Source organism: Pongo abelii, chromosome 6 (assembly GCF_028885655.2).
Source record: "Pongo abelii isolate AG06213 chromosome 6, NHGRI_mPonAbe1-v2.0_pri, whole genome shotgun sequence".
In the NCBI taxonomy this organism is placed as follows: domain Eukaryota; kingdom Metazoa; phylum Chordata; class Mammalia; order Primates; family Hominidae; genus Pongo; species Pongo abelii.
Window position 1 is genome coordinate 138,803,968 of NC_071991.2, and position 13,055 is coordinate 138,817,022.

Here is a 13,055-nt window from a genome sequence, read left to right on the forward strand (position 1 = left end):
ATCTGGCCCCATGTTGATGTTTTCATTGTAGACAATAAAAACTATGTTTAATTATTAAGTGATAGTTAATGCTGGCTTTAAAAAATGAGATTGGAGAAGAGAAAAATTGGCTTTAAGTTGCAATTATATTTGAGTCACTGAAGTGGATCTGCTCACCTCACCCTACGCTATGCGACGGTGCATACAGTTTTAGCAATTGTTGCAGAGTGGAATGGTGAATGGTGATCTCACTTAGCAAATAAATATTTAGTGAGCACCTGCTTATGTCAGGCAGTGCTCTGGAGACTAGAAAGACAAAACAAACCAAACATGAATGCAACCCTCAACAAGCTTAAATTTATTGGTGAGAGAGAGACATAAATAATTATAAAAAGATGTGATAGTGATATCAACCAACTGCTCCAGGAACCCCAAGGACTGGATGTGAGTGTCTACTAAAGTACCATGGAAGTTTCCCAGAGACATTTACTTTTTAGGGAACTCTGCGAGGATGATGAGAAACTTGACAGATGGAGCCAGTGGGGACCCATGTTGGCAGAGAGCACAGTGTCATCATGGAAAGAGGGAAGGGAATGGCAGCTTGTTGTGACTGAAGCATGGGGGGCTTAGAGAAAGACGGTGATGCAGGGAGAGGCAGAGGACAGTTCTGAAGGGCCTTTTAGGGATCAAAGTCCCAACTCATGTACTTTTTCATGGAAACATAAAAACTATCTTATTTTGACATAAGAATAATTATTAAATATAACTACATTATGTAGTTATATAGAGAGAAAACCCTAAACACTCCATTAAAAAGCTATATTTATTATAACTAATAAACGAATACTGTATTTATTATAACTAATGAAGTTGCAAGTTACAAAATCAACATACAAAAACTGGTAGCATTTCTATACACGAATAGTAAACTGTTTGAAAAAGAAATCAAGTACAGTACAGTCGCTACAAAAAATTTAAACACTTAGGAGTACATTTACCCAAAGGGGTGAAAGATCTCTGCAATGAAAACTATAAAACACTGGTGAAAGAAATTGAAGAAGACACTAATAACGGAAAGATATTCCACGTTCATGGATTGGAATAATTTATATTGTTAAAATGTTCATACCTACCCAAAGCAATCTATAGAATTCAATGCAATCCCCTATCAAAATACCAAAGACATTCTTCACAGAAATACAAAAAGCAATTCTAAAATTTGTATGGAATGACAGAAGACCCCAAATAGTCAAAACACTCCTGAGCAAATAGAAGCAAGTTGGAGATGTCATACTTCCTGAGTTCAAAATATACTACAAAACTATAGTAATCAAAACAGCATGGTACTGGCATAAAAACAGACCAATGGAACAGAATAGAGAGACCAGAAATAAATCCACACATTTACAGCCAACTGATTTTCAACAAAGATGTCAAGAACACACAATAGGGAAACGACAGTCTCTTCAGTAAATGCTGTTGGGAAAACTGAATATCTACATGCAGCAGAATTCAATTAGAACCTTATCTCTCCCTATATTCAAAAATTAACTCAAAATGGATTAAAGACTTAAACATAGGCCTTGAAACTATGAAACTACTGGAGGAAAACAGGGGAAATGTTTCATGACATTGGTCTGGGCAAGGATTTTTTTTTTATATAAGACCTCAAAAGCACAGGCAACAAAAGCAAAAATAGACAAATGGGATCAAACTAAAAAGCTTCTGTACAGTAAAGGAAACCATCAACAGAGTGAAGTAACAATCTGTAGAATAGGAGAAAATAGCTACAAACTATACATCTGACAAGGGATTAATATCCAAAATATATAAGAAACTCAAACAACCCAATAATAAAACAAACAAATAATTCAATTTAAAAATGGGCAGAAGCTTTGAATAGACATTTCTCAAAAGAAGACAATACAGATGGCCAACAGGTATATACAAAAATGCTCAATATCACTATCATCAGGGAAATGCAAATTAAAACTGTTAGAGTAGGTAGTTAGGCAGACATGACCAGAACAGGAGAGGGCTCCCTATGAATGCCAGGTGACCATCAGGTGATGGTCAGTCAGTTGTTAACTATCTATTAATAAAATAATAATTGATCATAGCTGGTGCCAGGGAAAGACAGTCTCCCAGTAGATAGAAAACACCTAGCCTGACCAACATGGCGAAAGCCTGTCTCTACTAAAAATACAAAAAAAAAAATTAGCTGGGCGTGGTGGCACATGCCTGTTATCCTAGCTACTTGGGAGGCTGAGGCAGGAGAATTGCTTGAACCCGGGAGGCAGAGGTTGTGGTGAGCCGAGATTGCGCCATTGCACTCCAGCCTGGGCAACAAAAGCGAGACTTCACCTCAAAAAAAAAAAAAAAAAAAAGAAAAGAAAAAGAAAACAGCTGAAGCTGGTGAACAGCAGCTTCCCAATAAGATCTCAGGAGTTGGGTGAGCAGGCTCAAGCATTCATACTAACAGGCAAAATGGCAGCGTTTAACTGGTATATGACCTTCCTCTAAAAATGCTAGACCACGTAAGGGAAAAATGCCTCAAGTGAAGATGTGCACAACTTTAGTAAACACACTATGCGTGCAGCCCCTCCCAAGTGCTGGCAGGCCACTGTGCGTGTGGACAGCTACTCTAAGGGAAAAATCAAGGAGGGAGAAATGGAAACCCTGGAACCATGCCAGTGTATAAAGCCCCATCTCAAGGGACAAGCAGGGTGCTTGGATCTCTCAAGTTGCCTGCTAGGCCTTGTTCCAAGTGTACTTTGCTTCCTTTCACCCCTGCTGTAAAACTTTTCACTAAACTCTCATTCCTGTTCTAAAACTTGCCTTGGTCTCTTCCTCTGCCTTAAACCTACTTCTGCCTTTCAGCTGAATTCTTTCCTCCAAGGAGGCAAGGATTGAGTTTGCTGTAGACCCGCTGGATTCACTGCTGGTAACAAAACCACAATGAGATACCATCTCACCTCAGTTGGAGTGTCTACTATAACAAAGACAAAGGATAACAAGTACTGCAAATGGAGAAAGGGAACCCTTATACACTCTTGGTGGGAATGAAATTAGTACAGCCATTATGGAGAACCATATGGAGGTTCCTCAGAAAACTAAAAATAGAACTGCCATAGAATCCGGCAATTCCACACTGACTATATACCCAAAGAAATTGAAATCAGTATGTTAATGAGATATCTGCACTTTCATGCTGATTCAGATTATTCACAGTAGCTAAGATGTGGAATCATATCACCTGAGTGTCCACCAATGGATGAATGGATAAAGAAAATGTAACATATATATATATATATACACACACACATTCATACAATAGAATATTATTCAGCCATACAAAAGAATGAAATCCTGCCATTTGCAACAACATAGATGAACCTGGAGGACACTGTGTTAAGCCAGGCACAGAAACACAAGTACTGCATGATCTCACTCATATGTGGAATCTAAAAAGTTGATCACATAGAAATAGAGAATAGAACAGTGGTTACCAGAGGTTGGTGTGGTTAGAGGTTAGGAGGGTATGGGGAGATGTTGGTCAAAGGATACATAATTACAGTTAGATAGGAGAAGTAAATTTCAAGAGATCTATTGTACAATAAGGTGACTATTGTTAATAGTGATATATTGTATTCTTGAAAATACATAAAGAGTAGCTGTTATGTGCTCCTCCCATAAAAGTGATAACTGTGTGAGTTCATTTGTTGATGAGCTAGATTTAACCATTCCATTTTGTATATGTACTTCAAAACATCATGTTGTACATGATAAAAACATAAAATGTTATCTGTCAGTTAAAAAGGTGAAAAATATATAACTACATTATGATGCTGAACCAACTTACACCCTAGAAGAAAGTCATAGGCAAAACCTCCCATTATGGAATTCGCTGTTTTAGTTCTTCTTAACTAAATCATTGATGCTTTCCCAGCAGAGTCTCAGTCCTGCCCCATGTCTTTTCCTTCCAGATCAGTGCAGTGCTTACTGCCAGAGCCCAGGGTTCAAACAGCCTCTGTAGCCACAGGCGCCTCTGCTATTAGCTGCTTTAGCCTCCAGCTGTTTTGGTCCTTGGAGGATAGGCAGTACTAGCCCCCTGGGGTGGATGCAGCTCAGTATCAATAAATTAAGAAGTAATGCCTTCACCTTGGCCTCTCCAGGTGCCTGAAAAGCATGAGAACAGCTTCCAGAACTCTGCTTTATCTGGGTCCCAAATCCTTAATTAGGGGCATATCCCAACACGTTACTCAGCGCCTTGTGTGCTCATGTGTGGCAAGTTCAAGGGATGTAGTAGTGCATGAAAAAATGAGAATTGCTTTAATTTAGGTGACTTCTATTTCTATTTACACTTACATAGCTCTAGCATTGTGCCAGGTACTATTCTAAGCAGTTTACACATATTTACTTATTTAATCCTCTTAACAGCTCTTTGAAGTAGGTATTGTCATAACCTTAATTTACACATGTGGAAACAGACCCAGAGACGGGGACTAATTGGCTTGAGTTCCCAGCACCCCGGCTGTGGAAGAGCCAGGATTTGAATGGGAACAGCCTGATTTCTCCTGTTGCTGCCAGTTGCATCTCTATATGGCTTCCTAGAATTAAAACCCCCACTTCCTTCAGAGGTGGTTGCTGTGCAGTGATTGGGCCCTGGAATCTTCCCTATCCTTTGAATTCGCTTGTCCTGGTTGATCCCATGGCTAGCAGGTTCATTGGAGATTCTCTCTCTCTCTCTTTCCACCTCTTACTTCCCAGACCGACTGATCCTTTGGGGCAAAAACACTTGAGTTCTGCCCTCACCACTTTGCTGTGCCCTTCAATTCCTGTAACCTTGATTTTTAAGGGCTTGATTAATTTGTGAATGAATGTCCAGCTCTCAGGGCAGCTAACACCCTCCTGCTTTGTAACCCAGGCCGTGTGTTCCTATCATGCAGAAGGGAGAATTTCCAGCAGACCTCCCCAAGAGGTGCCCATGTGGCCATCAGAGGACCACGGCCCTGCTGGCCTCCAGCTGCAGTGCAGCACTACAGGCACTGGCTGCTGGGGCCATGAATCCAGCGGTATTGGTGTGCTTCTTTCTCTAGCCCCAGTAGTTACCATCGCAACAAGGTCTAATGCATACTTACCCTCACCATTTCTGGTTTTTTTTTTCCATGAAAAAAAATTCCAATCATCATCATTATTTGTGCAAGGTCTTTAAAGAGCAAATAGAAAGACATTCATCCCATATATTTTCTTTCTCTAAGTGGTGTTTATTTAAATGCAGATATCCTGGTTTCCTGTGTAGAGTTGCAAGCAATACTTATGCATTTAAATGTTAATAGGAGTGTAAACTTCAAAATCAAAATTTTTCCATGAGGGAGAACAGCTTTTTTCTGGTTCTATTTAATGGTTCTCCTCGCCTTTCCTCCTCCACCTTCCCTCATTATCAACCTCCCTCTGCCCACTCCTTTCCACCACGCTGAACTCAATTCAACAAAATGCATAAATGCACCTTTCATTTCAAAAATTAGAATGTTAAACATTAGGGTCATGGAATACAGATAATGGACTCAAGCCCGACATGGTTCGTGAGGAGATTTTTCTCTATCTTGGCCTTTGCCTGCAGAGTCAAACTCACCATTCTGGGCTCTTTCCAAGGGGATTATTCTTAGGCCAGTCCCACATCATATTTTTCCAAGGCCTCAGAAGTTAGGGTTTCCTCCTTGTTCTTTTCTTTTTCTTTTCTAAAAAGGCAGGAAGAGATGGGGAAAGAAATACAAGCTATATATATGTTCCTGAGTACAAAATACTGCTATGGGCACAGTTAGCAATCACAAAGAAATAAAAAGGCAGTTTCTTACCCCTAAAGAGAGGAGATTGACGCGTAGGTTAACGAGGATGGGCAGGAATACATGCACAGGCCTTTCCTTGGGCAGAGAAGCAATCAGGACTTACTCAAGTGCAAATAAAAAGCAACAAAGATTTTTTAAACAACGGAAATAATGTCTAATTCCTTTAAGTGCAAATATGGGATAGAATAACCTTCCTGAAGACCTCATGGGCCAAGTTTTGTGTGTGAATGTGATATCTGGCCTCATCTTCCTTTTCTTTCTTTTTTCTCTCCTTCACTGCATCTTTTTTTTTTTTTTTTTTTTTTTTTTTTTGAGACAGAGTCTCACTGTCGCCCAGGCTGGAGTGCAGTGGCATGATATCGGCTCACTGCAACCTCCACCTCCTGGGTTCAAGCGATTCTCCCTGCCTCAGCCTTCCGAGTAGCTATGATTACCGGGGCGTGCCACCATGCCCGGCTAATTTTGTATTTTTAGTAGAGACAGGGTTTCACCATGTTGGCCAGGCTGGTCTTGAACGCCTGACCTCAGGTGATCTGCCTGCCTCGGCCTCCCAACATGCTGGGATTACAGGCATAAGCCACCACGCCCGGCCCTGCATCACTATTTTTATCCCACTCTACTGTGTGCATTTTGTAAGCCTCCTTAAGTCTTTTTTGGAACATGGCAGGACTATTAATACATAAGTTAGAATTGAGTATATAAGTTTCATAGGTTTTGGTCCCACTATTTTATTTCAGGTATTCTTTTTGTTCCCCCACCTAGTTCTTTTTTAATAGTATTCTGTTTTTGTTTCACAGAGGCAATATCTTTCTTTTCTTGTCTCTCTGCGGATATCAAAAATAATTTTGAAAATTTTTTTCTTCTCCCTGTAACTTGTTTCTGCAAGTTGTTTTTCTCCCCATTCATGGGCTTTTCTCAGATATATGGAGACGGTTACTTGTCTGCTCATGTTGAAAAATGCCTGCAGGCACTGAATGAACCCCAGTTCAACTGGGGCTTCATTGTAGAGGGGCCTGAGGGGCGGATTCTGGGACACTGCTAGTGTCTGTAGGTCTTTCCTCTGTGCTGGTCATCCCCAGAAAGTCCTCTCCCAGTCTCTAGGCTGGAGGGCAAAGCCCTGGCAGCGGGTCTGAGAGCCAAGTAGAAGAGAGGTGGGATCAATGCTAAAACTCAACATCCATATGCACACAGTCTGTAACTCCATCAGGGTGCTGTAGTGAACTTCAGTACAATACCCTGACCCTCAACTGAGCTGACTGACCCTCACCTGTTGATCTCCAAACCTAAGGACTGTGTTTTATGACCCCCTTGTACCCTGATTCCAGGAGTCAAGGGAGAGAGGAATCCCGCAGTGATACGGAGTGGCCAAGGCGATGTAGGAATCTAGATCCATCTTAAATAACTTCCACCAAATCCCTGTTTTATTTCCCTTTCTTCTGCTTAACAACCAGATCCAAATGGACCTGTTGGTGCCAGTTCATGAGCCTTTTGGGGATTCCACAAGTTGGTTTTCAGCTTCTCTGATACTGACTTTAGATTTGACTCTTTAGGTCCAATTTTGACTCTTTAGGACAGCGTCCGTCAGCCCTGCAGACTTTTGTTGTTGTCATCCCTGTCTTCTTTTCTATTTTCCCCATCCTCGAAGACTTCTGTCTTTCTAAGAAATCCCTTAACTGTAGTCTGGCTTGGTTTAGGAGGAGGAAATGCTAGACACATTTTTTTCAATCTGCCATTATAACCCAGAACATCTTTAATTGCATTATCTTCTCATGTAACTCAAGAATGCAACTCACTCTTCTTGTAGTACACTGGTTTTGAGATTATTTGTCAATAAATTATGTAACTTCTTTGGATATTGCTCTCCTCATCTGTAAAACTGGAAGATTTCTTGTCCTATCTACCTTATAAGTTGTTGTTGCAGCTTCCCTGAGTTACCACATAGGTCTAAGGACAAAAGTAACCAGCTGTTCATGCACGGCTCTGGCAAAATAAGGTTTTCAGGGTGATGTGAAAATCTTTCCAGGTCAGTGGAAATACACAGGCCTGGCCTTTGGTTTTCATTCTTGTTTCCAGATCAACAACTTAGCACAACCCTCAGCTTCTGTTGACAAAGCCCTTTGGGAGGAGGCAAAGAGTACCTAGTCTGTGTTAGAGGACAACAGCCTCTCCCCGACCTGGAACACAGACTTTTGGAAGAGGGATTATTGCCTTCATTTTGCTGCTGTTCTGCCTTTTCCTCTGTTTTCTTCTAAGTAAAACACTTTGTTCTCGTCCTCCAACAATTCTCACCTTCCCTCTTTTTCTGATTTGCATTTCCATTTTGTTTTTCTGCCCAGCCCACTTTCCCATCCGTGGCCAAGGTGGACATCTCTTATTGACCCATTTTCCACTTAATTCCCCCAGGCAGAACCTTTGCTCCCTGGCGTCTGCAGAGCCTGGGGAACAGCACAGGCCTTCCAATGAGCAAGGCCAGGTGAGAGCTGGGTCTCCAGCAAGGTGGGGCTCTGCAAAGTTGTCCTGTGTAGTGTTGCCAAATGGGATAGGATTTCTCCTAGAAAGAAACCTCCACACACCGAAAAGAGAAGGGCCCAGAAGATGAATGTGCTGACCCTTTATACCTCCTGTTTGTTTGTTTATTTTTATCAGTATATGATTTTTGTACATTTTGTGGGTACATGTGATATTCTGATAAATGCATAGAATATATAATGATCAAGTCGGGGTATTGAGAATATCCATCACCTTGAGCATTTATCGTTTCTTGGTGTTGGAAACATTCCAAGCCCTCTTTTCCAGCTATTTTGAAGTACACAATACATTGTTGGTAACTGTAGTTACCCTACTCTGCTATCAAACATTAGAACTTATTTCTTCTAACTGTATGTTTGTGCCCATTAACCAATCTTTGTCCATACCCATCCCAGCCTCTGGTAACCATTATTCTACTCTCTACTTTGATTAGATCAACATTTTTAGCTCTCATATATGAGTGAGAACATGCAATATTTGTCTTTCTGTGGCCTGGCTTATTTCACTTGACATAATGACCTCCAGTTCCATCCAGGATGCTGCAAATGACAACATTTCATCCCTTTCATGGCAGAACAGTATTCCATTGTGTATATGTAACACATTTTCTTTATTCATTCATTGAAAGACACTTAGCATGATTTTGGTATAAAAACACATGAATCAATGAAACAGAGAACCCAGAAATCCACATATTTATAGCCAATTGATTTTCAACAAAGGCAGCAACATACACTGGGGGAAGGACATCCTCTTCAGTAAATGGTGCTTCGGTAAATGGAAAGACTGGATACTCATATGCAGAGGAATGAAACTAGGCCCCTGTCTCTCACCAAGTACAAAAATAAACTCAAAATGGATTAAATACTTAAACGCAAAATCCAAAACTATACATTCTGTTTAAGAAAGTATAGGCCCCTTACAGGGAAACCTTCTTTTCATTGAAAATAAGCTGTTCTCTCTTTTCCTCTTCCCACCACCTTTTTGCCCTCGAAGATGATGGGGAGTAGAAGCATTGGTAGTAAAGAGTATCCCGTTTCCAGGAGATGATCCAAATGGGATCACATGTCAAGTGGGGACCATTCTCTACTGAGAAGGCAGCTCAGGCCTCGGTCACTCCAGAGTCTCTTGTGGTGGTGGGGAAAGCAGGGACTAAGGTATAGGGCTGGTGGTCAGGGAGACAGCATTTGGGGAGATGGAGGGAGAGGACAGCCCAGATGGTTCAATAAGAAGGGGCAGGAGTGCTCCTTCCCTTCTCTGACTGGCTGTGGCTGCCCACGCAGGCCGCTGGGCTCACAAGCTTCTATTGTGATCAAACGATGCTTTCAGCAGTTCCATCTGACACATATGGTAATATGAGCAGGGGGTACAGTGCTGCATGATAATCAGGAACCCTGGGCAGTTCCCACAAGTGACTGTAAGCATCACTTCTACCTGGCTGGGGCAGGCATCCTGGGTCAGCCAGGGCAGACAAGGGCGGCCGTAGTAGAGCAGGAACCTGCCCTGTGGCTCTCAAAGATCTCTGCCTCTGTGACTGGAGCCCTGTCCTCCTTCCTCTTTAGGCCCCTCTTCACCAGAGGGAAGGGTCTGCTGCTGTTCCCCTCCTATGCCCCGTCTCTCCCCACTCCCTGGCCAACTTCCTCCCTGGCCGGGGGCTGTCAGTGTCTGATGGTCAATGTCAGGACAAGAAGGGTGGTCTGGATCCCTCTACAGAGGGGTCTTAAGCCAAAGTGCACCATATGTCTTTCTGTTTGCTCTGCTGGGGTTCCCCATGGGGTGGCTGGAGTGAGAGAGAGGAATGGAGGGGATGGGACCTGGACACCTTTTGAGGTATGTGGTCTCTGAGGTGTTCTCCAAAGAGATCTGTGGGGTGTTTGTTTCTCAGGGTTGAGAAAAGATTGTCCAGGCAGGCAGCAGCTGGTGTGCTTGCACAGGGTGTGGATGTGGTTTGCTTCAGGCACTTCCCTTTGACAGAGAGGGACGCCCAAGGGTCCTCCAGGCTGTTCTGCAACCCCCTGGGGAGCACAGACCCTGGGGCAGAGGCAGGATAAATAGCTTTGCTCCTGTGTGGAGCCCCACTGGTGGGCCTAGGGCACAGGCTCAGATGTGGGTGGGTGGAGAGAGGGCCCAGGGAGCTGTGGTGGGTGTTGGTGAAGGGTAGAGGAGTGGGTGGCATGACCAGAGGATCAGAAGGTTGAGCTCTAGAGAAGGGGTGATGGATGAGGAAAGTGTACCCGGAGCTGGTGGGGGTTGGGGTGCGGTGGGCACGTGGAAGGGTAGGGGGGTTGAGAACTGCTCTGGCTGCCTCTGGGTGCAGGAGGGCAGGGGTGGGAGCTGGGGAGGAAGCCAAGCCAGATGTTGAGTGGCCAACTGAGCCATGGCAACAGCTCTGCCCTCTCCCTTCTGCTAAAAATACTGCCTTTCCAGACAACCCTCTTCCTCCTGGAGCTGATGGGTCAGCCAGGTGTGGAAGAGAGAAGGGCCTGACTCAGAAAGCGGGGTTGACCCAGGGGGTAGAGGAGCTGAAGCAAGTGCAAGAAAGGGGTCTGCTCTGGAGCTTAGAGGAGAGCAGGAAGTGTGGCTCTCCTCCTGCAGCCCTGCATGCAGGGAAAGCTAAGCCCGGGAGCCAGCTTGGAGTTGAAGGAACAGAACACCAGACCCCCTATGATGTTAGCTTTCCCTCACATGCAACCTCCTAGTGAGACCAGGAGAGCTTGGCAGGTGCAGCCTGACTACCCAGATCCAGCAGCCCATTTCTCTGGTTCTCAGCTCCTTGGACAGGCTAAGTGATGCTGTGTTTGGAAGCTGGGAGTGCTGGACAGGTCTGGGTTCCAGTCTCTGTTCTACCACTTACTAGCTGTGTGCCTTTCAGCAAGTTGCTGCATTTTGCAAATAGGAATAAAGATAGTACCTGTCTCAGAAGGTTGAGACAGATATATAGGTAGGCAGCACTATGCCTGGCACAAAGGAGGCATAGAAGAAACGGCCACGATATTGTGATGATCTGTCCCTGTGCTTAGGAGCCAAACTGATGTGGCCTGTTTGTGCACACAAGGATAGAGTCACCACAGGGGCTCCTCCCTCTGCAAAGATTGTGTGCTTCTATCTGAGAAGGGCAGGTTGCCTTCCTGCTCCTGGAGGGCCCCTCCCTCTCCGCACCCACCCCAGGGCTGGGGTATACCCTGGCCCTCAATCCCAGGCTCTGCTGCTGACTGTTGCTCGCCTGCTTCCCCACAGACCTGCGCAGAATGACGGCTGGCTTCATGGGCATGGCGGTGGCCATCATCCTCTTTGGCTGGATCATCGGCGTGCTGGGCTGCTGCTGGGACCGAGGCCTTATGCAGTACGTGGCAGGGCTGCTCTTCCTCATGGGAGGTAAGGTTGCAGGCTCGGCTTGTGGCTGGCAGTGGACAGGGTCCTGTTTACCACAATTTGGGGAGAATGGCCAGAGGGCACAGCAGAGGGGACCATGACGTGACTGGGGTTCTCATTCACTCATCCATTGGTTCACAAGCACTTCTTGAGTTGCTTTTAGCTCCTCGCCACTGCACCAGCTGTTGGGGATACAAAGGAAAATAAGACACGGTCCTCACCTTCTGCTCAGATCTGACTGCCTGTGTGGAAGAAAGACACTTATGGAGATGATCATGAGACGGGTGGTTACGGCAGATAAAGATATCAGACCTGGAACAAGCGTGAGCCCAGGAAGTACTTGGGCATTTCATTATACGCAGGCCCTGGGCATTAGTGTGGGAAGCTGGAAGCAGGTGCTATCTGGGCACTTTCCGTCCAAAAGTCTATCTTCACCTCTGACTTATGGGTCCTGAAGCTGCTCCCCTTTCAAGTAAGGTGGGGGTGGGGCAGGACTAGACCCTCTCTTATATCTGTCTCTCTTACTCTATTATTTTACTGTCATGTGCATAGGACCACTCCAGTGTCCCTCTAAAGGGATTCTACATAAGGAGAACTGCACAGCTATGTGGGAATAGGGGTCCAGTCCATGGGAAGTAACAGTGAGTCCACTCCTCTTGTGCCTCTTCTTTCCCTGTAAGAGCTAAACTGTGCTTTTTGGTCTCCTGGTTTGAGTCTCAGTCCCAAGCTGAAGTTGACCACTGGGTATATCCATCACCATCTACCCCTCAGACAAAGGTAGATGGATGGATTGTGTGGGGCTCAGTAGAGGGGGATTGGGGCCTAGACAGAGGAAATTAGAAATATTGTGACTCATGGGAGGCCAGCACTTTGGGAGGCCAAGGCGGGCGGATCACGAGGTCAGGAGTTTGAGACCAGCCTGGCCAGCTTGGTAAAACCCCGTCTCTACTAAAAAAAAAAAAAAAAAAAAAAAAAAATTAACCAGGCATGGTAGTGCATGCCTGTAGTCCCAGCCACTTGGGAGGCTGAGGCAGGAGAATTGCTTGAACCTGGCAGGCAGAGGTTGCAGTGAGCCAAGATCATGCCACTGCACTCCAAACTTGGCAACAGAGCAAGACTCCATCTCAAAAAAAAAAAAAAAAAAGAAAAGGAAAAGAAAAAGAAAAAAGAAATGTTTATGGAAAGAAATAAAAGTAAGTCCTGCATTTAGAAACAAATGTCAGTTAGAATTTAGGCACCTGGAGCAAACACCCAACTCAGGTCCCTTCTGTGGGCCACCAGGCTCTGGGTTTCTGAACAGGGGCAGAGGGTGAAGGAGACAGCCAT

The 13,055-nt window shown here is 44.5% G+C and overlaps 1 protein-coding gene across 1 annotated transcript in view; it reads left to right on the forward strand.

The window, feature by feature from the left end:
- Positions 1 to 13,055, forward strand: part of TMEM178B (transmembrane protein 178B) — a 403,362-nt gene that overhangs the window by 349,185 nt on the left and 41,122 nt on the right. Inside the window, exon 3 of the mRNA XM_003777151.5 lies at positions 11,595 to 11,732. Coding sequence (XP_003777199.2) covers positions 11,595 to 11,732 — 138 coding nt within the window. The remainder of the gene's footprint in view (positions 1 to 11,594; positions 11,733 to 13,055) is intronic.